The sequence below is a fragment of the Salmo salar genome, chromosome ssa13 (genome assembly GCF_905237065.1).
Source record: "Salmo salar chromosome ssa13, Ssal_v3.1, whole genome shotgun sequence".
Lineage (NCBI taxonomy): Eukaryota > Metazoa > Chordata > Actinopteri > Salmoniformes > Salmonidae > Salmo > Salmo salar.
The window spans coordinates 21,872,084-21,896,700 of record NC_059454.1 but is presented as its reverse complement, the minus strand read 5'-3'; the positions used below and the strand labels follow the sequence as shown (position 1 = coordinate 21,896,700).

The following is a 24,617-nucleotide window of genomic DNA, read 5'->3' as shown; positions in this document are numbered from 1 at the left end:
GCATCATCTAAAACAGCAATTTATCCAGCATCATCAAATAAGGCAATTGATCCAGCATCATCTAATAAGGAAAATGTTCCAGCATCATCTAAGACAGCAATTGATCCAGCATCATCTAAGATGCCAATTGATCCTGAATCATCTACAGTGTCAGTGGGCGGAGCCTTTGGTATTCTCATTGCACTTGTTGTAATTGTCTTTGCTGTCTATTGTTTTGGTTATCACTATGGCAACAGCCTCCAGGAACAATAAAAGGCTTAGAGTGGATGGAGAGCTTGACAATGTCTAACATGCTGGTTATAACCACAAAGTCTCTAGATTATGTTTCACACTTTAAATCAGAATTATAGCTTTGTGATTGGTAGGCGTTTGTAATTTCTTCATGTAATCAACTGTATGAATTTCAAGGCAGCTTTAACAACAGATGTTATTTTTGCACTGCTATTTTTATTTAGTTTAATTCCACAATATCCTGTAATATGCACACGTACAAAAGCATATAAAAAACATCCACAACTTATAACACTTTTACCTATTTGACATGTTTAGCTACAATACCTGTCAACATTGATTGCATGGGTAAATGTTGGACTGTGCTCTGGTAGGGGCCTGAGTTTAGGAACAAAGCTAGCATCTGTTCAAAGTTAAACATTTATCGTGTCAAAATGTAAAATAGGTGTACATCAATATGACTTTGATAATATTATTTTACTGTTTCAGTTTGTCCCTCTAGTATTTATTTTGTTTATATTTTATTTTCACTCTCTCTATTTCTGTCTTTAACTAAACGACCATGTCTCGTTTTGTGTTTACCCTCTTCCTCTTTTGGTTAGTTTATTTAATGTAATATCTTGTTCTCAACTCAATTATCAGCTATAATTTTAAAGTTACATGAGTATACAGTGTGTGTGTGTGTGTTTTCAACTAAACAAACCATTGTTGACATTGTGCATGTCTATCATTTGCCTTTATCTCAAAGTAAGACATCATTAGCTCTCTTATTTATACAGTAGAGATAGTATCAGCATATTGTACGTTTCAGCACCATGACTCCAGCAGAGCTGAGATGCATATGCACCAGTCAACCTGATCACAACCCCTAGACTACAGTGCGGAACTGTACGGTGGTGTTCTTCATCTTCTTCTTATAGTCTTCATCAAACTGTTCACTCTGGGCCACAGTGAAATGGTTCTTCCAGTCACCAACCTTTCCTGGCGTGTGACAGAGGGTGTGTGAGCAGAGAAAAGTTTGTTGAGGCAGAGAGAAAGACTGACAGAGAAAGTCGTAGGGGAGAAATGGAGAGGTCTACCTTTTCGCATGAATGGAGAGATCTTGAAATCCATGATTGGGACGGTGGAGTAGTTGGCCATGCTGTTCTTCTTCATAGTATCAAACTGCGCTCCTCCTCTCACCCTCTCCTTCTCCTCTGCTGAAGGAGACAAACCTAGGAAGGAGCACAGCCTGTCCAGCTCTCTCCCCGTATCCTGCAGGAAAACACACTGGATACTGTACTCTTCCTCACTGAAAGCTAATGCTAGAGATTATCAATATAACACTGATATACACACTGCCTTTATGTACGGTAATGAGTAACATAATCTGCAAAGAGGTCAGCACCTTTATGGCACAGGAGGTAGTTGTTCTACTCACCTCAACCATATCCTCATAGAAAAGGTAGTGGAGTTTAGAGTGAGTCTGTTTCCTCTCCCACCAGCCAGTCACATGGTCGTACCAGGAACCAAACACCACTGAGGGAAAAAGCCATGTGGACATGAGAGAATGTTAGCGAGATATACATAGTCAGGAAAGAATCATAGCATCAGTACTCTCCCTCTTACTCATTGTAATTTATTTGTTCACAGACTCATTCATTCACTCGTTTATTCTCTCATTCACTCACTCTTTCCATCCATGAATCTCTGTAAGTAGTTGTTCCAGTCTCCTGGCTCTGGATGGGCCTGGTTCATGCGGTCAAAGTGAAAATAAGACACTGCATTGTCCTTGGCATTACGGGCCACATACACTATCTGCCGAGAGAGAAATTGTTGCAGTTACAACATGAATTGATGTAAGTGTATATAATTTAAAACAAACAACACAGAATGAAATGGAAAAGCGAAAAATGAGGACAATATAAAACTATTGATAAGTTCCTTTCCTGAGGATGGCTCACCTCTCACAGTTCTGGGTGACTTTAACCTCCCCACGTCGACCTTTGACTCATTCCTCTCTGCCTCCTTCTTTCCACTCCTCTCCTCTTTTGACCTCACCCTCTCACCTTCCCCCCCTACTCACAAGGCAGGCAATACGCTTGACCTCATCTTTACTAGATGCTGTTCTTCCACTAATCTCATTGCAACTCCCCTCCAAATCTCCGACCACTACCTTGTATCCTTTTCCCTCTTGCTCTCATCCAACACTTCTCACTCTGCCCCTACTCGGATGGTATTGCGCCGTCCCAACCTTCGCTCTCTCTCTCCCGCTACTCTCTCCTCTTCCAACCTATCATCTCTTCCCTCTGCTCAAACCTTCTCCAACCTATCTCCTGATTCTGCCTCCTCAACCCTCCTCTCCTCCCTTTCTGCATCCTTTGATTTTCTCTGTCCCCTATCCTCCAGGCCGGCTCGGTCCTCCCCTCCTGCTCCGTGGCTCAACGACTCACTACGAGCTCACAGAACAGGGCTCCGGGCAGCCGAGCGGAAATGGAGGAAAACTCGCCTCCTGCGGACCTGGCATCCTTTCACTCCCTCCTCTCCACATTCTCCTCTTCTGTCTCTGCTGCTAAAGCCACTTTCTACCACTCTAAATTCCAAGCATCTGCCTCTAACCCTAGGAAGCTCTCTGCTACCTTCTCCTCCCTCCTGAATCCTCCTCCCCCTCCCCCCCCCCCCTCCCTCTCTGCGGATGACTTCGTCAACCATTTTGAAAAGAAGGTTGACGATATCCGATCCTCGTTTGCTAAGTCAAACGACACCGCTGGTCCTGCTCACACTGCCCTACCCTGTGCTTTGACCTCTTTCTCCCCTCTCTCTCCAGATGAAATCTCGCGTCTTGTGACGGCCGGCCGTCCAACAACCTGCCCACTTGACCCTATCCCCTCCTCTCTTCTCCAGACCATTTCCGGAGACCTTCTCCCCTTCCTCACCTCGCTCATCAACTCATCCTTGACCGCTGGCTACGTCCCTTCCGTCTTCAAGAGAGCGAGAGTTGCACCCCTTCTGAAAAAAACCTACACTCGATCCCTCCGATGTCAACAACTACAGACCAGTATCCCTTCTTTCTTTTCTCTCCAAAACTCTTGAACGTGCCGTCCTTGGCCAGCTCTCCTGCTATCTCTCTCAGAATGACCTTCTTGATCCTAATCAGTCAGGTTTCAAGACTGGGCATTCAACTGAGACTGCTCTTCTCTGTGTCACGGAGGCTCTCCGCACTGCTAAAGCTAACTCTCTCTCCTCTGCTCTCATCCTTCTAGATCTATCTGCTGCCTTTGATACTGTGAACCATCAGATCCTCCTCTCCACCCTCTCCGAGTTGGGCATCTCCGGCGCAGCCCACGCTTGGATTGCGTCCTACCTGACAGGTCGCTCCTACCAGGTGGCGTGGCGAGAATCTGTCTCCGCACCATGCGCTCTCACCACTGGTGTCCCCCAGGGCTCTGTTCTAGGCCCTCTCCAATTCTCGCTATACACCAAGTCACTTGGCTCTGTCATATCCTCACATGGTCTCTCCTATCATTGCTATGCAGACGACACACAATTAATCTTCTCCTTTCCACCTTCTGATAACCAGGCGGCGAATCGCATCTCTGCATGTCTGTCAGACATATCAGTGTGGATGACGGATCACCAGCTCAAGCTGAACCTCGGCAAGACGGAGCTGCTCTTCCTCCCGGGGAAGGACTGCCCGTTCCATGATCTCGCCATCACGGTTGACAACTCCCTTGTGTCCTCCTCCCAGAGTGCTAAGAACCTTGGCGTGATCCTGGACAACACCCTGTCGTTCTCCACTAACATCAAGGCGGTGACCCGATCCTGTAGGTTCATGCTCTACAACATTCGCAGAGTACGACCCTGCCTCACACAGGAAGCAGCGCAGGTCCTAATCCAGGCACTTGTCATCTCCCGTCTGGATTACTGCAACTCGCTGTTGGCTGGGCTCCCTGCCTGTGCCATTAAACCCCTACAACTCATCCAGAACGCCGCAGCCCGTCTGGTGTTCAACCTTCCCAAGTTCTCTCACGTCTCCCCGCTCCTCCGCTCTCTCCACTGGCTTCCAGTTGAAGCTCGCATCCGCTACAAGACCATGGTGATTGCCTACGGAGCTGTGAAGGGAACAGCACCTCCATACCTTCAGGCTCTGATCAGGCCCTACACCCAAACAAGGGCACTGCGTTCATCCACCTCTGGCCTGCTGGCCCCCCTACCTCTGAGGAAGAACAGTTCCCGCTCAGCCCAGTCAAAACTGTTCGCTGCTCTGGCACCCCAATGATGGAACAAGCTCCCTCACGACGCCAGGACAGCGGAGTCAATCACCACCTTCCGGAGACACCTGAAACCCCACCTCTTTAAGGAATACCTAGGATAGGATAAAGTAATCCTTCTAACCCCCCCCCTTAAAAGATTTAGAAGCACTATCGTAAAGTGGTTGTTCCACTGGATATCATAAGGTGAATGCACCAATTTGTAAGTCGCTCTGGATAAGAGCGTCTGCTAAATGACTTAAATGTAAATGTAAATGTATTTACAAAGACTGGGTTTCTATAGAGTCTTCACATTCCAAAAGGACTGGTTATGGATAGGTTTGAGATTGTGTACTGTGTAATGATATGCTGCCCTCCATTGGGGATTCACACAAATTGTGTCATTAAATAAGTTCACTCACTGGACAAAAAGCAGTGCAGGAGGTTTGAGGATGCATAAATGTTAACCATACGCTACACCAGCAGACATGAGCGGAGTCATATTCACAGACTACACAGACAACAAGCAGAGAGTTACATATAATGTACCCTGCAGTTATGCTCCCAGAAGGACTTGGGCACCAACTGGACTGGGAGGTGAGTCTTGATGAGGCGAGGAGAGGTGGATAACTTGTCTGCCAGCTCCGTTCCTGTGTGTACAGAGGGGTGGGGATCTGGATAGGTTACTTTTTGGAGTTAAGGATGACTTTACAGTAAAACTGCTTATTGTCTTGTAGCTGGAATATGTGATTGGCACAACTTCTCACAGTATACGATTTCAAGCCATGAAAATGATCCTTCAACTTTGTGACAGTAAAAAGCCTGTTGATAAGGACTTTGGTATAGTGCATGGTGTTTTCCGGATTCTGTGTACAAGTATGTCAAAGATTTGATCTACAGACTCGGATGTGTCTTGTAAGTGCAGAGTCATTGTCAGCTGATCAGTTATTTATTTGGAGTACACAGTGCCCTTTACACTTTATTGATGTGTAATCAAGATAAAGGCTTCACAGTGTGTAGAGTTATATCAGTGTTGTATTCTAACCTGGAGGGAGAATATGGAAGTCACTCTCCAGGAAAGGCACTCTCTCATAGATAGGCAGTGAAGTCTGACGCTCAGGGGCTGTCTGACCAAAATACAGCAGGTCTAGAATGTAGGAGACCCACGTGGTACCTGGGAGAGAGAAAGGGGGGTAGAGAATGTGGAGAAATGGGGAGAGAGAAAGAGGGAGAGAGAGGCCTGTCAAAGAGCTGCGTCTTTGGTCATCCGTTTATCCCTACAAAATGTCGGCAATACACAAACACAGACCTGCTTTGGGGTAAGTGGCGATGAGAATATCATCTGGCCTGGCCTGGAAGTTTCGTATGTTCTCCCAGTTGTCAGTGAAATGGTGGATCATGGAGACTCCATGGAAGTCAAAGAGTTTTGGTCGAGGTGGCAGCTCCATCTGTAACAACGACACATTCCACCGCTGATCAGAGAGATATTATCAGGGAGAGTTACAATAATCAACTATTCACTAATATTCTTGCTTCATTCAAGGATATTCTCCAGGTGACAAGAGATCCCAGTTAATTCCTTGCCAGTTTCCTTGTCAAAAGACAAAGTACAGAAAATTATAGACTGCATACAGTCATGATGACTTTGTAAAGTACAACTAGCTGACTATGACCATAAGGTTCTATCTGCATTTGTTAAATTTAAGTTGTTGGCATAGCCTTGTTTTGTTCAATGTTCTCTACTAAGATAGTGCTCTAAATACACCAACTCAGGTTGTTATGTTCAAAAGAGTACTAGATAAAAATTGCTGACAGTAACAACAGACGAGAAGCAGGTACAGGGTGTGGATTTAATAAATAGACATGAACAAAACAATTACAGCGTCTGGACAGGAGAAACATAACATCAATGCTGACTTGGGAATGAAACTAAGGAAGTGACAGATATTGGGGAGGTAAATGATGTGATGGAGTCCAGGTGAGTCCCATAATAAAGTGCACGTAATGATGGTGGCAGGTGTGTGTAATGATGAGTGAACTGGTGACCTCGAGCACCGAAGAGGGGGAGCGGGAGCAGACTTGACACTGACACTATTTGGAACTTTAAAGCCAATTATCTCAGAATCATCCTTTTGCAGATAGAACCTCATAGTCCCAAGTTCTCACATTCTCAAACATAATGTTCCTGACATGTGGTCCACAAAAATAGGTTTAAAATAGGCAATTTTATCCTGTCTCTGCAAAAGTAAGAAGCTGGTTATGTTACATTAAGGGGAAAAGGCCTGCAGGTTTCCTGGCATAGCATATTGTCTTTACAGGTAGATCTATTTTTGGGTAAAGTTTTTATCTGTACACACTTCAAAACGAGCACAAACTCTATGGGGTCTATTTAGACTTGGGAAATTAGCCATTTCTTACACACACCTTTCCTACACATTTCTCAGTAGTTGGTATTCAGACTCACATTATGCAGGTGCGTAATGGGCTTTGTAGGCGTTGTTACTTTGTGCGCGCTGAATAAATGTAATTCACCTTCTAAAAACCCTCCCACTTGCTGGCTAACACATTTTCGATTGGAGTTTTCATTCAGTAGAGTTTTCACTGCATTTATCTAAAGCCATCCCTTTAAATTTGGTGTACCGTTCATTTGAATTTTCTTGAAAGACTCACTAGAATATATGGAAAGAATGGTTCAGAATATTAGGGTATCAATGAAAGAAAGACATGTAGGCCTACATACACACATATTCGTCTCCTTTCAGCACCAATTGGAAGATTTAAAAGTACTCTGATCTTATATTATTTTTTATTTACGGTTAGGAAAGTATTTGAATAATACAAAAACTGCTTTCCATAGTCTTTTCGCACTAAATATATTGTCAAAGAAAAAATACAGTGGTTTGATTCATCCTGAAAGTTGTCATTTTCAATTGTTCAATCCATTAAATATTGGAAGGTGACAAAAGTGTACAGTAGGGATTGAACAGAAGTCCTATAAATCTCCCCTAATAATCTTCACTATGTCCCAAATTGTTGCACATTTTGAAATGTTAGCCTAACATGATCCACTATTGCTAGCGATCCTCTGGAACAACCACACAAATGTGAAAGAGTAAATAAAGGTAAACTAACAATGTAATGAAATGATGCAAAATATAAGGAAACTAACACTAAAGTGACAGCTATAAATGTAGGCTTATGAGGGTATAACGGACTTTGGCTACCGATAGTGGCTAATATTTAACATGATACAAATTGTTCACAATACAGTGAAAGGTCCTGGCATATAATGAAAACATTTTAGATATCAAAAATCAACTCGGTAGGGTTGGCAATATACTATCATTTGCGTATGGCTAGAGAAGCCTATAGGTTGGGTCTCCAAATGTCATCCTTGCAAGTTATAAAGCCAGCATTTCATAAACTTCACTGTGGAAAAGGTGATGTGTTGATATGCTTCAGTTTTCTGCCATATAACTAGTTTCACGTTTGTCTCCAGCAATCATATGGTAAAATAGATTTAAAACAATTGTTATTTACAATCCCCGAGCCAAACGGCTTATCCATTTACCTAGCTCTTATCAATAGCTCTTACCAATTTGTAAATTACAGTGCATGGGGAATGGTGTTATTTCTATCAGGAAAAAAGTAAAGCAGATGTTGTTCTACTTATTAATCGTTTCATCGCGTAAAGGTGGTGGAATTATGAGGGAATTAAGTCAAGGTCAGAATACGGCTTGTGTGTAGACACACCTCCGCCACACCTTAATTTCTATGATCTCCACCCCAAACAAATAGCGGGTGAATAGCATGCTTTTTTTACCCCCTTTTTCCTCGTATCCAGTTGGTAGTTAGTCTTGTCTCTTTGCTGCAACTCCTGTACGGACTCCTGAGAGGAGAAGGTCAAGAGCCGTACGTTCTCGGAAACACAACTCTCGTGCTTAAATTCAAGGTCAGAATACACTTAGAGCGAAAAGTGGATATAAAGGGAATTACGTTGTGAGCAGAGAAAATAAAAAATGTCAGTCACATTACACTCAAAATGTTGAAAGATGTAAATAAAATCCTAAGATATCAGCTACTGGCACAGAACATTTGACAACAAAAATAATAATCTAGAGACTCACATTTTCCATGTTGAATGGAATTCAGTAGTATCCTGTTTGGCCACTCTTCTCAGCTTCACAGTCTCTTCTTGTCTCTGTCCAAGTGTTCCTTCTCTTTCTTCTTCCCCTATTCCTTTCTCTTCCCTCACTAAAGACAATGTTTTTTCTCTCCTGCTTTGGATTAGATTTTCCAACCCAGCTTCACATTCCTATCCTACCTCCACTCCTTGTTACATAAGTTCAGAACTCTCTATCTCTCACTCTGGTTACTGCAATCACAGTGACATCACAGATGTGTTGTGTCAAGACACCCCTCCATATCCTTCCCTTTTATTCCCATGTTAGCGACCACCCTCCTTCTGCTTCACATGCACACATACACTCGCTCTAATACTTCTTTCTTCGAATGGGTTCTAATTCTTCTTTCCAGTGTGTGGGTTGGATTTTCTTTTCTGAACACATGTATGTGTGTATTAGCACTCCTCTCACGATTTATATCATGAAAAGGGTAAGGTTACTAGGTCATAAAGCAACACACTTCAATAAACCCACATGACCCTGAAAACTGTTTTTCACATGAGGGTTTCAGCTCTTTTGAAGCTCCCTAGAAACAGAGCAATATGTTGTTAAAGACACTGGAGAATACCCATCCTCTCAGCCCTTGATTCATTCCACACCGGCTCTGATTGGTCAGCATGCCTACCACTTTGAAGATGCAAAATATTTTCTATTATGAAACATAAGAAATAAACAAAAAAACAGAACTTGAGCGTACTTAACTATTCACCTAACATTTTGCTGCAATTACAGCTGCAAGTCTCTTGGGGAATGTCTCTATAAGCTTGGCATATCTAACCACTGGGATTTTTGCCCATTCTTCAAGGCAAAACTGCTCCAGCTCCTTCAAGTTGGATGGGTTCTGCTGGTGTACAGCAATCTTTAAGTCATACCACAGATTCTCAATTGGATTGAGATATGGCCTTTACTAGGCCATTCCAAAACATTTAAATGTTTCCCCTTAAACCACTCAAGTGTTGCTTTAGCAGTATGCTTAGGGTCATTGTCCTCCTGGAAGGTGAACCTGCGTCCCAGTCTCAAATCTCTGGAAGACTGAAACAGGTTTCCCTCAAGAATTTCCCTGTATTTAGCACCATCCATCATTCCTTCAATTCTGACCAGTTTCCTAGTCCCTGTTGATGAAAACATCCCCACAGCATGATGCTGCCACCACCATCCTTCACTGTGGGGATGGTGTTCTCGGGGTGATGAGAGGTGTTGGGTTTACGCCAGACATAGTGTTTTCCTGACCTTCTTCCACATGTTTGGGGAGTCTCCCACATGCCTTTTGGCGAACACCAAACGTGTTTGCTTATTTTTTTCTTTAAGCAATGGCTTTTTTCTGGCCACTCTTCCGTAAAGCCCAGCTCTGTGGAGTGTACGGCTTAAAGTGGTCCTATGGACAGATACTCCAATCTCCACTCTGGAGCTTTGCAGCTCCTTCAGGGTTATCTTTGGTTTTTTGTTGCCTCTCTGATTAATGCCCTCCTTGCCTGGTCTGTGAGTTCTGGTGGGTGGCCCTCTCTTGGCAGGTTTGTTGTGGTGCCATATTCTTTCCATTTATTAATAATGATTTAATGGTGCTCTGTGGGATGCTCAAAGTTTCGGGATATTTTTCATTACCCAACCTTGATCTGTACTTCTCCACAACTTTGTCCCTGACCTGTTTGGAGAGCTCCTTGGTCTTCATGGTGCCGCTTGCTTGGTGGTTCCCCTTGCTTAGTGATGTTGAAGACTCTGGGACTTTTCAGAACAGGTTATCTTTGAGATCATACTGAGATCATGTAACAGATCATGTGACACTTAGATTGCCCACAGGTGGACTTTATTTAACTAATTATGTGACTTCTGAAGGTTTTGAAAATAGAATTCAGTGGTTTTGCGTCTCGCAAACACGACAGCTCGTTGGCTAACAATATCAAACAAGCTCGAAATGAACACCCACAAGCCTACTATCATAGGCTTTGTTCAGCTTACTTTGGCATGCTCACTGAAACAGGAATGAAAGAGCTATTACCATTCAAACAACTGTTTCTGTCAAACATGTCTCCCAACTTCATTAACTACTTGGGCCCTACTGCTCACGTTGGTTTTCCGATCTCAACACCAAGAGCTTGGGAGGACAGCTTTTGAAGCATCGAAAGCAAGCTGGGCTAAGAGCCGGGACAGCTCGGTTTTCGAGCTTGGTGCCGCACCCACCAATTGGAAGGTGCGGCATCAGGGACAGGTGTGGTAAAAGAGGATGCACAAAAAGGGTGGCTACCAAGTAACCACCACACCGATAACCATCGCAGTAAAGATAGCTGTGATGAACGTCCCCAAACTAGAAGGTCCCGTAGAGATCAACCTGGGGTCAACAAGCGTAACAAGAGCAACAAAGTGTTCAGCAATGATCTAAACGTTAACCTGAAACAATATAGAAGCTCTGATAAGAGATGTACTGCAGCGAAAGAAATTTGAGAAAGAGGACAAGGATAAGTCATTGTGACTAGGCGTACAATTGCCGGAGACTGAGTCCACTGAAATTCACACCATTGTGTCAACATTCCCATTACCCTCACCCACACTCAAATCACTGTCCAGGGACCACTCGTTCTAGACACAAGCCCGCAGGTTTTGTCTACAGACTTTGATACAGATGTGGAGACGCACAAGGTAAGCAGCGTTGCAACAGATGATTCCTCTCCCATTCCAATAGAGGACCCACTGGGTCACGAAGGTGGGTTATCTGTCTTGAAAATCAACACAGATAACAAACCGCTCCACTTTATTGGGGATATGACGAGAAAAACCAACTCAAACAAGCCATACCTTATGATGTATTGCCTGAGTGTTGTGCGTTATTAACGTCTGCCTAAGTTACTGCCTAGATCCACTAGCCGGGACAACCGGACGACTGGCCGGAACGCAGAGCCACAGCCGGACCTCCCATGTCCATTCTGGTGGTGGTCTGCAGCTTGCTGAAATCCTACCAGGGTAAACCACCAGGGGGGGGACTGCTACGATGGTCCACAAACCAGGACATCCGATGGTCATTCTTATGGTGGGTTGCAAAATGCAGAATCCTTCCAAGTTGAACCCACCAGAGGGGGACTGTCATGACTGGCCTGTTCGGGTCAGGTTTCCATGGATCACAGTCCTACAGAGACATCTCTCACCCCTGCAGAGGGGGAGAGGTATAGAGGGATTGATGGGGGGGGGGTGGGGGATTTATGACACCTCACGCCACTTGTACATTTTAAGGCAGAAAACAAATCCTTTGTCCTCTCAGTGTGGAGGATTGGAATGTATGGTGGGCCTATGGAAAATGAACCTGCAACATGCAAAAAACTGACTTTGGGACATTATATTTCATCAGCCAAATGGTGGTAGCAATGATAGATGGAATATGAAAATGTATGTCGTTTTTGTTATGTTATTAAAAGTGAAATGATGGAATTATAACAAAAACATTGTAACTTGTAGAGTTTTCATAATATGTACATAAAATCAAATCAACGTTTATTTGTCACATGCGCCGAATACAACAGGTGTAGACCTTACAGTGAAATGCTTACTTACATTCTCTAACCAATAGTGCAAAAAAGGTATTAGGTGAACAATAGGTAGGTAAAGAAATAAAACAACAGTAAAAAGACAGGCTATATACAGTAGCAAGTCTATAAAAGTAGCGAGGCTACATACAGACACCGGCTAGTCAGGCTGATTTAGGTAGGATGTACATGTAGATATGGTTAAAGTGACTATGCATATATGATGAACAGAGAGTAGCAGTAGCGTAAAAGAGGGGTTGGCGGGTGGTGGGTGGGACACAGTGCAGATAGCCCGGTTAGCCAATGTGCGGGAGCACTGGTTGGTCGGCCCAATTGAGGTAGTATGTACATGAATGTGTAGTTAAAGTGACTATGAATATATGATAAACAGAGAGTAGCAGCAGCGTAAAATAGGGGTTGGGGGGGGGGGGGGGCACAATGCAAATAGTCCGGGTAGCCATTTGATTATCTGTTCAGGAGTCTTATGGCTTGGGGGTAAAATCTGTTGAGAAGACTTTTTGTCCTAGACTTGGCACTCCGGTACTGCTTGCCATGTGGTAGTAGAGAGAACAGTCTGTGGCTGGGGTGGCTGGGGTCTTTGACAGTTTTTAGGGCCTTCTTCTAACACCGCCTGGTGTAGAGGTCCTGGATGGCAGGCAGCATAGCCCCAGTGATGTACTGGGCCGTACGCACTACCCTGTGTAGTACCATGCGGTCAGAGGCCGAACAATTGCCATACCAGGCAGTGATGCAACCAGTCAGGATGCTCTCGATGGTGCAGCTGTAGAACCTTTTGAGGATCTCAGGACCCATGCCAAATCTTTTTAGTTTCCCGAGGGAGAATAGGCTTTGTCGTGCCCTCTTCATGACTGTCTTGGTGTGTTTCGACCATTCTAGTTTGTTGTTGATGTGGACACCAAGGAACTTTGTGAAGCTCTCAACCTGCTCCACTGCAGCCCCGTCGATGAGAATGGGGGCGTGCTCGGTCCTCCTTTTCCTGTAGTCCATAATCATCTCCTTAGTCTTAGTTGCGCTGAGGGATAGGTTGTTATTCTGGCACCACCCGGCCAGGTCTCTGACTTCCTCCCTATAGGCTGTCTCGCCATTGTCAGTGATCAGGCCTACCACTGTTGTGTTGTCTGCAATCTTAATGATGGTGTTGGAGTCGTGCCTGGCCATGCAGTCGTGGGTGAACAGGGAGTACAGGAGGGGACTGAGCACGCAGAGTGTGATCACACAGTCGTCCGGAACAGATGATGCTCTCATGCATGCCTCAGTGTTGCTTGCCTCGAAGCGAGCACAGAAGTGATTTAGCTCATCTGGTAGGCTCGTGTCACTGGGCAGCTCGCAGCTGTGCTTCCCTTTGTAGTCTGTAATAGTTTGCAAGCCCTGCCACATAAGACGAGCGTCGGAGCCGGTGTAGTATGATTCAATCTTAGCCCTGTATTGACGCTTTGCCTGTTTGATGGTTCGTTGCAGGGCATAGCAGGATTTCTTGTAAGCTTCCAGGTTAGAGTCCCTCACCTCGAAAGCGGCAGCTCTACCCATTAGCTCAGTGCGAATGTTGCCTGTAATCCATGGCTTCTGGTTGGGGTATGTACGTACAGTCACTGTGGGGACGTCGTCCTCGAAGCACTTATTGATAAAGCCAGTGACTGATGTGGTGTACTCCAATGCCATCAGAAGAATCCCGGAACATGTTCTAGTCCTGTAGTTTAGCATCTGCTTCATCTGACCACTTTTTTATAGACCGAGTCACTGGTGCTTCCTGCTTTAATTTATTTTATTTTTTTTGTAAGCAGGAATCAGGAGGATAGAGTTGTGGTCGGATTTTCCAAGTGGAGGGTGTGGGAGAGCTTTGTACGCATCTCTGTGTGTGGAGTACAGGTGATCTAGAATTTCTTTCTCTCTGGTTGCACATTTAACATGTTGATGGAAATTTGGTAGAACTAATTTAAGTTTCCCTGCATTAAAGTCTCCGGCCACTAGGAGCTCCGCCTCTGGGTGAGTGGTTTCCTGTTTACTTATTTCCTTATACAGCTGACTGAGTGTGGTCTTAGTGCCAGCATCTGTCTGTGGTGGTAAATTAACAGCCACAAAAAGTATAGCTGGAAACTCTCTAGGTAAGTAGTGTGGCCTGCAATTTATCACAATATACTCTACTTCAGGCGAGCAAAATCTAGACTTCCTTAGATTTCGTGCACCAGCTGTTGTTTAAAAATATGCACAGACCTCCCCCCCTCATCTTACCAGAGTGTGCTGATCTATCTTGCCTGTGCAGTGTATATCCCGCTAGCTGAATATCCATGTCGATTCCATGAAACATAGGATATTACAGTTTTTGATGTCCCGTTGGTAGGATATTCGTGATCGTACCTCGTCTAGTTTATTGTCCAATGATTGCACGTTGGCAAGTAGTATTGACGGTAACGGCAGTTTTCCCACTTGCCTTTTCCGGGTCTTGACCAGGCATCCGGCTCTTTGTCCTCTGTACCTGCGTCGCTTCCTCTTGCAAATAACGGGGATGTTGGCCCTGTCGGGTGTTTGGAGAATGTCCTGTGCGTCTTGCTTGTTGAAGAAAAAATCTTTGTCTAATCCGAGGTGAGTGATCACTGTCCTGATATCCAGAAGCTCTTTTTGCTGTAAGATACAATTGCAGAAACATTATGTACAAAATATGTTACAAATAAAGCGAAAAACCCCCACATAATTATACAATTGGTTGGGCGCCCGTAAAACTGCTGCCATTTCTTCCGGCGCCATTTTGTACATGATGTTTACATACTGTGTGTTGTGTAGAAAATATCCAGAAGGGAATGTTTTTGTAACAATAAACTATGATTTTAGTTCATTGTGTAACAAGATCATCCACTCTTACAGAACGAATGCAAGGGAACAGACCATTAAGAGAAAGAACACTGACATTGTGTGGACAATCAGAGACTTACACCCGGTAATGAAGGAGGTGCCGCCATCGGAGAAGAAGGTCTTCGGCTAAACCTCCTAAGAGGAATTCGGTCCACGAAGAGATACGCAATGGAGACCTTCAACAAGTAATTACATCATTATAATTCTGACCCATAAGAGCGGCAGTTCGGGGCAAGGTGTTAGAGCTACACTAAGCATAGTTTACAAATGTATCCAAGTGTGCTTTTCTCTCGTGCACGCTCTCTCTCTTTCTAAATCCCCATCTGGTGTAACACATGTCATATTGTGTTGGTCTGCTAGGGAGGTGTTTCATTGTACTAAGTTCTAATCAATAGCCTAGACTGTATGTTTGTGTATGTGTATCTTATATTATCATTTAACTTGTTGTGGTACGGAATGATTTACTGAGACCCGGGTTGGTGCAGATTTACGAATTATGCGACGTTCAAGATGAGACTGTAGAGGAAATTAATTAATTAGCGACTGCTGTAAAATCAATATTCTGATATTCTTTGAGTTAATTTGGGAAATGGAAAGTCATTCAACAAAATTTCCCATGGTTCCCCAGGTTACTGAGTTAAGGACTACCTGATTAATTGAATCACGTAATTATAAACATAGTTAATTATTCGATAAACAGCAGTCATCACATTAATGATACAACGTTACGACACACCAAAGCTGAAGTTGGTGGTCTGGTCCTTGCAGGAATCATCTCTAACATTAGCTTGGAAGTTAAAGTTCTTAGTCACAATCAAGACGTTCTGAGCGCAGGTTAACGATGTAGTAACGCTGCACAGCCTCAATCACAGACTTTGCCAACCTATGAATGGTTGGCTTTGGGAGATCAGGTAAAGTTACCATGTTCAGAATGCAGTGGCAATCCGTCATGGTCAACATATAGATTTAGTGGTTGTAAAGATGGGGAGAGGTCTGTTCGTAATAAAGAGATGTTCTGCTCTTTTGACAACACACTCTACAAAGCAAGCCCTGCAGGCTCTAGGTTTGTCTCATTTTAATTATTGTCCAGCCATGTGGTCAAGTTCTGCCAAGAAATACCTCGTTAACCATATACAAAAAAATGAGAAAGCTGTAAATGCAGTGAATTTAGCTTTGTCACAATTCTTTATTATTTTTTTACAAAGGAGTTCAGAATAAAGTCCTCTTTCACCAGAGTGGCACCTAAATCACCACTTGTTATCACATGGGTGCCATAGTCTAGGACCAGCTTCTCTGACAAATAGTTTGCTAACTCAAGTTGATTGTTTTCCAGTGCATTTGCAATTTTCTCTGCCTGGCTAGCAAAACGAGAGTCAAGAGGGAAGTCAGTCCTCACAGATGATTATGTACCTAGGGACAACAACAAAAGACCGAAATGTAATTTTGTTAATATATTTTTGCATAACGCTTGTGCCACTTGTTAAAACTTCTTATGGATGGTGGCAGTATTGAGTTGCTTGGATGACTGACGTGCCCAGAGTAAACTGCCTGCTACTCACGCCCAGAAACTAAGATATGCATATTATTAGTATTATTAGATTTGGATTGAAAACACTCTGAAGTTTCTAAAACTGTTTGAATGATGTCTGTGAGTATAACAGAACTCATATGGCAGTCAAAAACCTGAGAAAAAAATCTAAACAGGAAGTGGTTTGTAGTTTTTCAAGTGATTGCCTATCCAAACTACAGTGTCTGTGGGGTCATTTTGCACTTCCTAAGGCTTCCACTAGATGTCAACAGTCTTTAGAACCTTGTTTGAGGCTTCTACTGTGAAGTGGGGATGAATAAGAGCTCATTGAGGACTGCCGGCAGGGCATGAGCCTCAGCCATGCGCGCTCACGTGAGCGGTAGCTCAGTTCCATTGCATTTCTGAAGAAAAAGGATTTCTCCGGTTGAAACTTTATTGCGGATTTATGATAAAAACATCCTAAAGATTGATTCTATACATCGTTTGACATGTTTCTACAAACTGTAATGGAATTTTTTGAGTTTTCGTCTGACCTGCACGTCGTGAATTTGGATTTGTGAACTGAAGGCGTGAACAAAAGGAGGTATTTGGACATAAAGGATGGACTTTATCGAACAAAACAAACATTTATTGTCGAACTGGGATTTCTGGGAGTGCATTCTGATGAAGATCATCAAAGGTAAGTGAATATTTAGAATGCTATTTCTGACTATTGTTGACTCCAACATGGCGGATGTTTTTGTGTCTGAGCGCCGTACTCAGATTATTGCATGGTGTGCTTTTTCGGTAAAGCTTTTTTGAAATCTGACACAGCGGTTGCATTAAGGAGAAGTTTATCTAAAGTTCCATGCATAACACTTGTATTTTCATCAACATTTATGATGAGTATTTCTGTAAATTGATGTGGCTCTCTGCAAACTCACCGGATGTTTTGGAGCAAAACATTACTGAACATAACGCGCCAATGTAAACTGAGATTTTTGGATATAAATATGAACTTTATCTAACAAAACATACATGTATTGTGTAACATGAAGTCCTATGAGTGTCATCTGATGAAGATCATCAAAGGTTAGTGATTAATTTTATCTCTATTTCTGCTTTTTGTGACTCCTCTCTTTGGCTTTTTTGTGTATAGGCGCTGACCTAACATAATCATATGGTTTGCTTTCGCCATAAAGCCTTTTTGAAATCAGACACTGTGGCTGTATTACCAAGAAGTAAAGCTTTAAAATGGTGTATTATACTTGTATGTTTGAGGAATTTTAATTATGAGATTTTTGTTGTTTTGAATTTGGCGCCCTGCACTTTCACTGGCTTTTGTCATATCGATCACGCTAACGGGATTCAAGCCATAAGAAGTTAAATCTTACCTCACAATAAGCCTTCTTTACACTTGTTACATGCATTGTAATTATTATCAAAACAATGTATCAACCAATATACTTTGCATTCAGGTGATAAAGTTGTATTCACCTTTTTTTCCAAGGTTAGTGTAAATTCCCTAAATACGAATAGTGGTGCAGTTGTTTTCAACCTGGTTAAGCTTAATGCGTTGGTTGTCAATGGATACTTGCTGTTTAGTGCAGGTTGGTATGAGACATAACTATATGTAGTGTAAGCCGTGGAGCTGTGCTCCTCATGCCATGTCTCAATGATCTCTGAGTTGGTCTGGAAACCAAACACCTTCATAGGGACATCAACGACCTCATCTGGGGTAAGATACTGTACATTCCATCCTTTGTGGTCAGTGGACACTGTGATTAGGTGAAATTCATCACCTGTCCCATGTAAATCACCTCCAATACCTGTTTGTCCAGCTTTGTGCGGCTCTCATGAAGCCAACTGTTGGAGCGGCCAAGGGGGTAAGGGCCTGTCACGCCTTGATCTGTTTCATCTGTATTGTGCTTGTCTCCACCCCCCAATGGGTGTCTCCATTTGTCCCCATTTTCCCCTGTGTATTTATACCAGTGTTTTCTGTTTGTCTGTTGCCAGTTTGTCTTGTCCCTACAAGTCTTACCAGCGTGTTTTCCCATTTTCGAGTCTGTCTAGTTACTGTTTTCTAGTCTTCCCGGTTCTGACCATTCCGCCTGCCCTGAGCCTGCCTGCCGTTCTGTACCTCATTGACTCTGCCCTGGACTACTGACCATTCTGCCTGCCCTGAGCCTGCCTGCCGTTCTGTACCTCATTGACTCTGCCCTGGACTACTGACCATTCTGCCTGCCCCGAGCCTGCCTGCCGTTCTGTACCTCATTGACTCTGCCCTGGACTACTGACCATTCTGCCTGCCCTGAGCCTGCCTGCCGTTCTGTACCTCATTGACTCTGCCCTGGACTACTGACCATTCTGCCTGCCCTGAGCCTGCCTGCCGTTGTGTGCCTCTTTGACTCTGCCCTGGATTAATGACCTGCCTGACCTCGACCTGCCCTGGCCTGTCCCCTTGTATAATACATATTATGAGAACTGTACTATCCGCCTCCTGTGTCTGCAACTGGGTCATATCCTGAGTCGTGATAGGGCCACACTCTTTGAGAAGACACAGCATAAGAAGAGTGACAATCCATGGCGTTAATATGTATGAGTGCTATGAGCCAGCTTGAGACAATTTATATCAAACTCAGTCTGGGCATTTGATGATAACATCTCTGGCATTTAAATAAAGATGACTGTTTGAAGAAATGACACAGTCTCTCTCAGTAGGAATTTCCATGACACTGGGGCAAAGGTTCACCTTCCAATAGGACAACGAACCTAAGCACACTGTTTTAGCTTCGTCATTATGCGGTATTGTGTGTAGATTGATGGGGGGGGGGGACGATTTAATCAATTTTAGAATAAGGCTGTTACGTAACAAAATGTGGAAAAAGTTAAGGGGTCTGAATACTTTCCAAATGCATTGTATGGCAGAACCAAATTGGAGATAGGTAGGAGCAAGTCCATGAAATGTTTTGTAGGTTAGCAGTAAAACCTTAATCAGCCCTAGCTTAAACAGGAAGCCAGCATAGAGAGGCTAGCACCGGAGTCATATGATAACATTTTGGGGTTCTATTCAAGATTCTAGCAGACATACAGTATTTAGCAATAACTGAAGTTTATGTAGTGCTTTATCTGGGTAGCCAGAGAGTATAGCGTTGCAGTAGTCTAATCTAGAAGTGACAAACGCACGGATGAGCTTTTCTACATCCTTTTTGGGCAAAAAGTTATAGATTTTTGCAATGTTACAAAGATGGAAAAAAGCTGCCCTTGATAGGTTCGTCAAAAGAGTGATCAGGGTTCAGATTAACGCTGAGGTTCTTAACAGTTTTGTTTGAGATGACTGTACAACCATCAAGATTGTCAGATCCAACAGCAGATCCCTTTGTTTCTTGGGACCTAGAAATAGCATCTCTGTTTTGTCCGAGTGTTAAAGTTAAACATTTGCTGCCATCCACTTCCTTATGTCAGAAACAAAGTATTCCAGGGTAGGCAATTTTGGGACTTCACTGTTTTTCACCTAAATGTACAGCTGTGTGTCATCCACGTAGCAGTGAAAGTTGACATTGTGTTCCCAAATGACTTCACCAAGGGGTAGAATATATAGAATATAATATCGCCCTCTTTCAGACAGATAAGATCTAAACCAGGCAATAATTTGTCCGTGTTGCCGTATTAGTGTTTCCAATCTCTCCAAAAGAACATTGTGAACGATGGTGTCAACACACACACACACACACACACACACACACTCACACACACACACACACACACTCACCTGATGGGCTACTGAATGGAAAGTGTCCTGAGTTCTAGGAGCATGAGGACAGATGCAGGGCCTTTTCCATTAAGATGTAATTTACAACCTTCACGATTGTAGTCTTAGTACTTTGATGGGGTCTAAAACCAAACTGGTGTGTTTTGTATACATTATTTGTCTTCAAGAAGGCAGTGACAGCGTCTTCAAAATGTTTGAGAGGAATGGGAGATTCGATCTAGGCCGATTAGTTTTTTTAATTTTCCGGGTCAAGGTTTGGCTTATTCAGGAGAGGCTATATTACTGCAACCTTTAGTGAGTTTGGTATACATCAGGAGGATAGGGAGACGTTTAGGAGGGCCAAGCACAGGAAGTAGCTCTTTCAGACAGTTTAGTTAGAATAGGGTCCAGTAGGCAGCTGGAAGGTTTAGAGGCCATTACTATTTTCGTGAATGTGTTGAGAGATACAGGATAAAAAAAACTTGATTGTGTTCATTGATCCTAGTTCCTGGAAGTTCTATGCAGACTCAGGACAACTGTGTTTTGGAGAAATACGCAGATTCAAAGAGGAGTCCATAATTTGATGTATAATGATCATGAACTTGAAACTTTTGATCTTGCGGGGACTAACAAAATGTCCCCTACTGGTACAATTTGTGTTTGTTTACTAAGTTAAACTCGTCCACACACACACACACACATACACGTTGTTCAGTATGCCTGTGAGAACCTTACTAAAGCTGGATTTACTCTGGATCTCCTCAACTACTCCTCAACGGTCCTGTGTGGCTCATTTGGTAGAGCATGGTGTTTGCAACGCCAGGGTTGTGGGTTCGATTCCCACAGGGGACCAGTACGGAGAAAAAAATGTATGAAATGTATGCATTCACTACTGTAAGTCGCTCTGGATAAGAGCATCTGCTAAATGACAAAATGTAAATGTATGAATATTTACCTGTGACATCTGACCTCCTCACCAGACCTCCTTACCAAGTAACATTACAGCTTATCCTTTTGTATTGATTGTGGGCGTCTAACAAGCAACTGGGTGATCAAAGGTTGGTGCAGTAGGTGAAAGATGTGTACACGCTTCACACACTGCTCAGGCACACACTCTGCAGCCTAGTCTGTGGTCAGGTAAGAGTTAGACACACCCACACTGTTGAACAGTGATTTAGACAGTGTGTTGAAGACTGTGCAGGAAGTTTGAGGTCACAGAAAAGACAAGACAATATCTACCCCAGGACACTGCCCACTCAGTAGCCTATCAGGTGAGTAAGTGTATGTGTGTGCTTTGATGAAAGGTGGATGATTGAGTATGTTTGGGGTCAGATCAGGTGTGTAAAGGCATCCACATACATGGGTTGGGTTTGTTCCTAGCAGAACTCGGCAAGGTGAAGCAAACGCCATTCACATGAAAAACAAGAAAAACGCGTCAAAATTATAGTTTGTATCTCTTGAGGCGGCTTGTCAACAACATTGCCAGTACATTTCCTCAAAATAGTGAGAATTAATCTAAGCTCATTCAAGAAATCTGTAATTCATTTGGATGTTTTTGCCGAGGAGATCTTAGTTAAGTAATCTAACTAAGATGTTTGGTGCAGTATTTCTCAAGTGAAAATTTGCATGAAAACTAGTCTTCTGTCATTGAATGACAAGAAGCACTTAATAGAAAAATCCCAACTGTTGACCAATCACAGAAAAACATCTAACCTCAAGAAAAAATGTTGTTTGCTTGAATAGCTGGGAAAAACCCCCGCCATACGGTATTGAAAACCAAAATGTACAAAAACGTCACAAAATGTTTGCATAATATATGCGTGGACTGTTTCGACTGGGAAGCATATGGTAAATTTGAGGTAATAATTTGTTTGCTCAATCCTGTGTCCAGCAGCCATTGCAATGGTCAGCTGCCACCCAGTGGTGTATTTCTGGTAGTATAACTGCCCCCTGGTGATTTAGTATTGACATTAAATACTGTGAGGGAGAGCAGAAAAGCCCCTCAACTCTGGAGTAGAGCCAGAACAAACCCGACCCTGAAAAGCAAAAGAGTGAAGAGAGAATGGGGGAGGTGCACAGAGAATAAAAGATGAGTCATTTTGTAAGCAGTGCATTCACCCTGAGGTATCTTACTCAGAAAAAACAGGGTAAATCAGATATTTTGGTTGGAAGGAATTGCTTTCACATATAGTACGTTTTAACTGTCATAATTTCAGAAACATTAAGACTTAGTCTTTGTTAACATTTGTAGGCGATCATATCAATGGAGCGTTATTCCTCTCTATGTTTGAATAATACAACCATTTGGATCGCTTAATATATCCAAGCATAAACAATACTGTGGTGATCCTTGATCGAATACATGTCCGACTTTTACAGATGGAGCTGCCACCTCGACCAAAACTCTTTGACTTCCATGGAGTCTCCATGACCAACTACTTTACTGACAACTGGGACAATGTACAGAACTTCCAGGCCCGACCAGATGACATTCTCATCGCTACCTACCCAAAAGCAGGTCTCTCTCAGTCTGAGGTTGATGTTGCATTAAAGATTGGGTTTGGGTTTGTGAATGACTGTGTATATGTCCCCTATCTGTATTCTTCTCTTAGGAACCACATGGGTCTCCTACATTCTAGACCTGCTGTATTTTGGCCAGACAGCCCCTGAGCGTCAGAGACCCATCTTTGAGAAAGTTCCTTTTCTGGAGTTGTTCATTTCTCTTTACCCTCCAGGTCAGAATAGAGCATTGGAAAACTTAATCATGCCTCTCCCATTTTGTCATTTCTCTGTAAAAAATTGAGCTGATGTCTTCAAAGCAGTAACTAAAGTCTTTAATACAATGACAGAAACTGCTGAACAGTGATAATATCCATCAAACATTATTTAGCATTATTATATTGTTTGTCCTAGGGGTGGAGGTGCTGGACAACTTAACCACCTCTCCTCGCCTCATCAAGACTCACCTCCCAGTCCAGTTGCTGCCCAAGTCCTTCTGGGAGCAGAACTGCAGGGTGCAGTATTTGTATCTTGTCTTCTATGTTTCTCCACTATATAACCACTATATATAAATGCAATCTCTCTCTCTCTGCAGATAGTGTATGTGGCCCGTAATGCCAAGGACAATGCTGTGTCTTATTTCCACTTTGACCGCATGAACCAGGCCGAGCCAGAGCCAGGAGACTGGAACAACTTCTTACAGAGATTCATGGATGGAAAGAGTGAGTGAACGAGAGAATAAAGGAGTGATTGAATGAGCAAGGGATAATAGTCCCCATGCACACTATGAATTTGTCTACTCTGCACTTCCTCAGTGGTGTTTGGTTCGTGGTACGACCATGTGAAAGGCTGGTGGGAGAAGAAGCAGACTCACTCCAAAATCCTCTACCTCTTCTATGAGGACATGTTTGAGGTGAGTAGAATACTGATGCTAGGTGTGTGTTACAGTATTATTAAGATGCATCTAATGAGCTCAGTGCACACATATGCTCAAGAGTCATACTAACTGCTGCTCTAGGAGGTTAGCTGTTTCTACATCCAGTGTGTATGTGTTCCTACAGGATACGGGGAGAGAGCTGGATAGGCTGTGCTCCTTCCTTGGTTTGTCACCTTCAGCAGAGGAGAAGGAGAGGGTGAGAGGAGGAGTGCAGTTTGATACAATGAAGAAGAACAGCATGGCCAACTACTCCACCGACCCAGTCATGGACTTTAAGATATCCCCCTTTATGCGCAAAGGTGTGTATGTGTGTGTGTGTGTGTGTGTGAGAGAGAGAGAGAGAATGAGAGAGAAATAAACAAACTGCTGGAGCTCAGCTCTTCCAACTATCACAACAGACACACATGAACACACTGAGAGACACGTCATCACAGACACCAACACGTATGTGCTGGTGCCTGGTGTGGAGACATTGGAATACTTTATTCTGGATCTACTGAATGATCAAACTATCAATATACCTGTCTGTCTGTCTGTCTGTCTGTCTGTCTGTCTGTCTGTCTGTCTGTCTGTCTGTCTGTCTGTCTGTCTGTCTGTCTGTCTGTCTGTCTGTCTGTCTGTCTGTCTGTCTGTCTGTCTGTCTGTCTGTCTGTCTGTCTCTCTGTCTTTCTGTCTTTCTGTCTCTCTGTCTCCAGGAAAGGTTGGTGACTGGAAGAACCATTTCACTGTGGCCCAGAGTGAACAGTTTGATGAAGACTATAAGAAGAAAATGGAAATCACTCAGCTTCGATTTCGCACAACAATTTAGGACTGTCTTCATTATCTAAAGCACTCTGCAGGTCTTAAGTATGTGACTGGATGTAAAAATGTATGGGCAGCAAAGACATACTGTCTAACTA

The 24,617-nt window shown here is 43.3% G+C and overlaps 2 protein-coding genes across 4 annotated transcripts; one reads left to right on the top strand and one right to left on the bottom strand.

The window, feature by feature from the left end:
• Window positions 1-427: 427 nt before the first annotated feature.
• Window positions 428-8,950, bottom strand: LOC106566634 (cytosolic sulfotransferase 3). 3 transcript variants are annotated; one of them, XM_014134845.2, is made up of 9 exons: window positions 8,588-8,950; window positions 8,284-8,400; window positions 5,770-5,908; window positions 5,506-5,634; window positions 5,010-5,110; window positions 1,902-2,028; window positions 1,652-1,749; window positions 1,311-1,485; window positions 428-1,212 (listed from the first exon to the last, which is right to left on the bottom strand). In XM_014134845.2, exons 1-9 carry the CDS (start codon window positions 8,594-8,596, stop codon window positions 1,100-1,102), a joined length of 1,008 nt encoding a protein of 335 aa, XP_013990320.1. In that variant the 5' UTR covers window positions 8,597-8,950; the 3' UTR covers window positions 428-1,099. The 3 variants fall into 3 exon arrangements, with proteins under 3 accessions (XP_013990320.1, XP_045549002.1, XP_013990321.1); XM_045693046.1 differs by having other exon boundaries at window positions 8,284-8,349; window positions 8,588-8,947; XM_014134846.2 differs by lacking the exon at window positions 8,284-8,400 and having other exon boundaries at window positions 8,588-8,935.
• A 12,463-nt stretch (window positions 8,951-21,413) lies between these two features.
• Window positions 21,414-24,615, top strand: st2s2 (Cytosolic sulfotransferase 2). Its single transcript, NM_001140674.1, is given in 8 exon segments — window positions 21,414-21,553; window positions 22,662-22,800; window positions 22,895-23,017; window positions 23,196-23,296; window positions 23,377-23,503; window positions 23,597-23,694; window positions 23,843-24,017; window positions 24,414-24,615. Coding segments are annotated over 7 exon segments (876 nt in total). The 5' UTR covers window positions 21,414-21,553; the 3' UTR covers window positions 24,527-24,615.
• Window positions 24,616-24,617: the final 2 nt, after the last annotated feature.

Coding starts and splice junctions, on each gene's coding strand:
- LOC106566634 (XM_014134845.2), bottom strand. Junction 2,029..5,009: donor TCTGGGAGCATAACTGCAGG/GTACATTATATG, acceptor CTCTCTCGGCAG/ATAGTGTATGTGGCCCGTAA. Junction 1,213..1,310: donor CTCTCCATTCATGCGAAAAG/GTAGACCTCTCC, acceptor GTCACACGCCAG/GAAAGGTTGGTGACTGGAAG.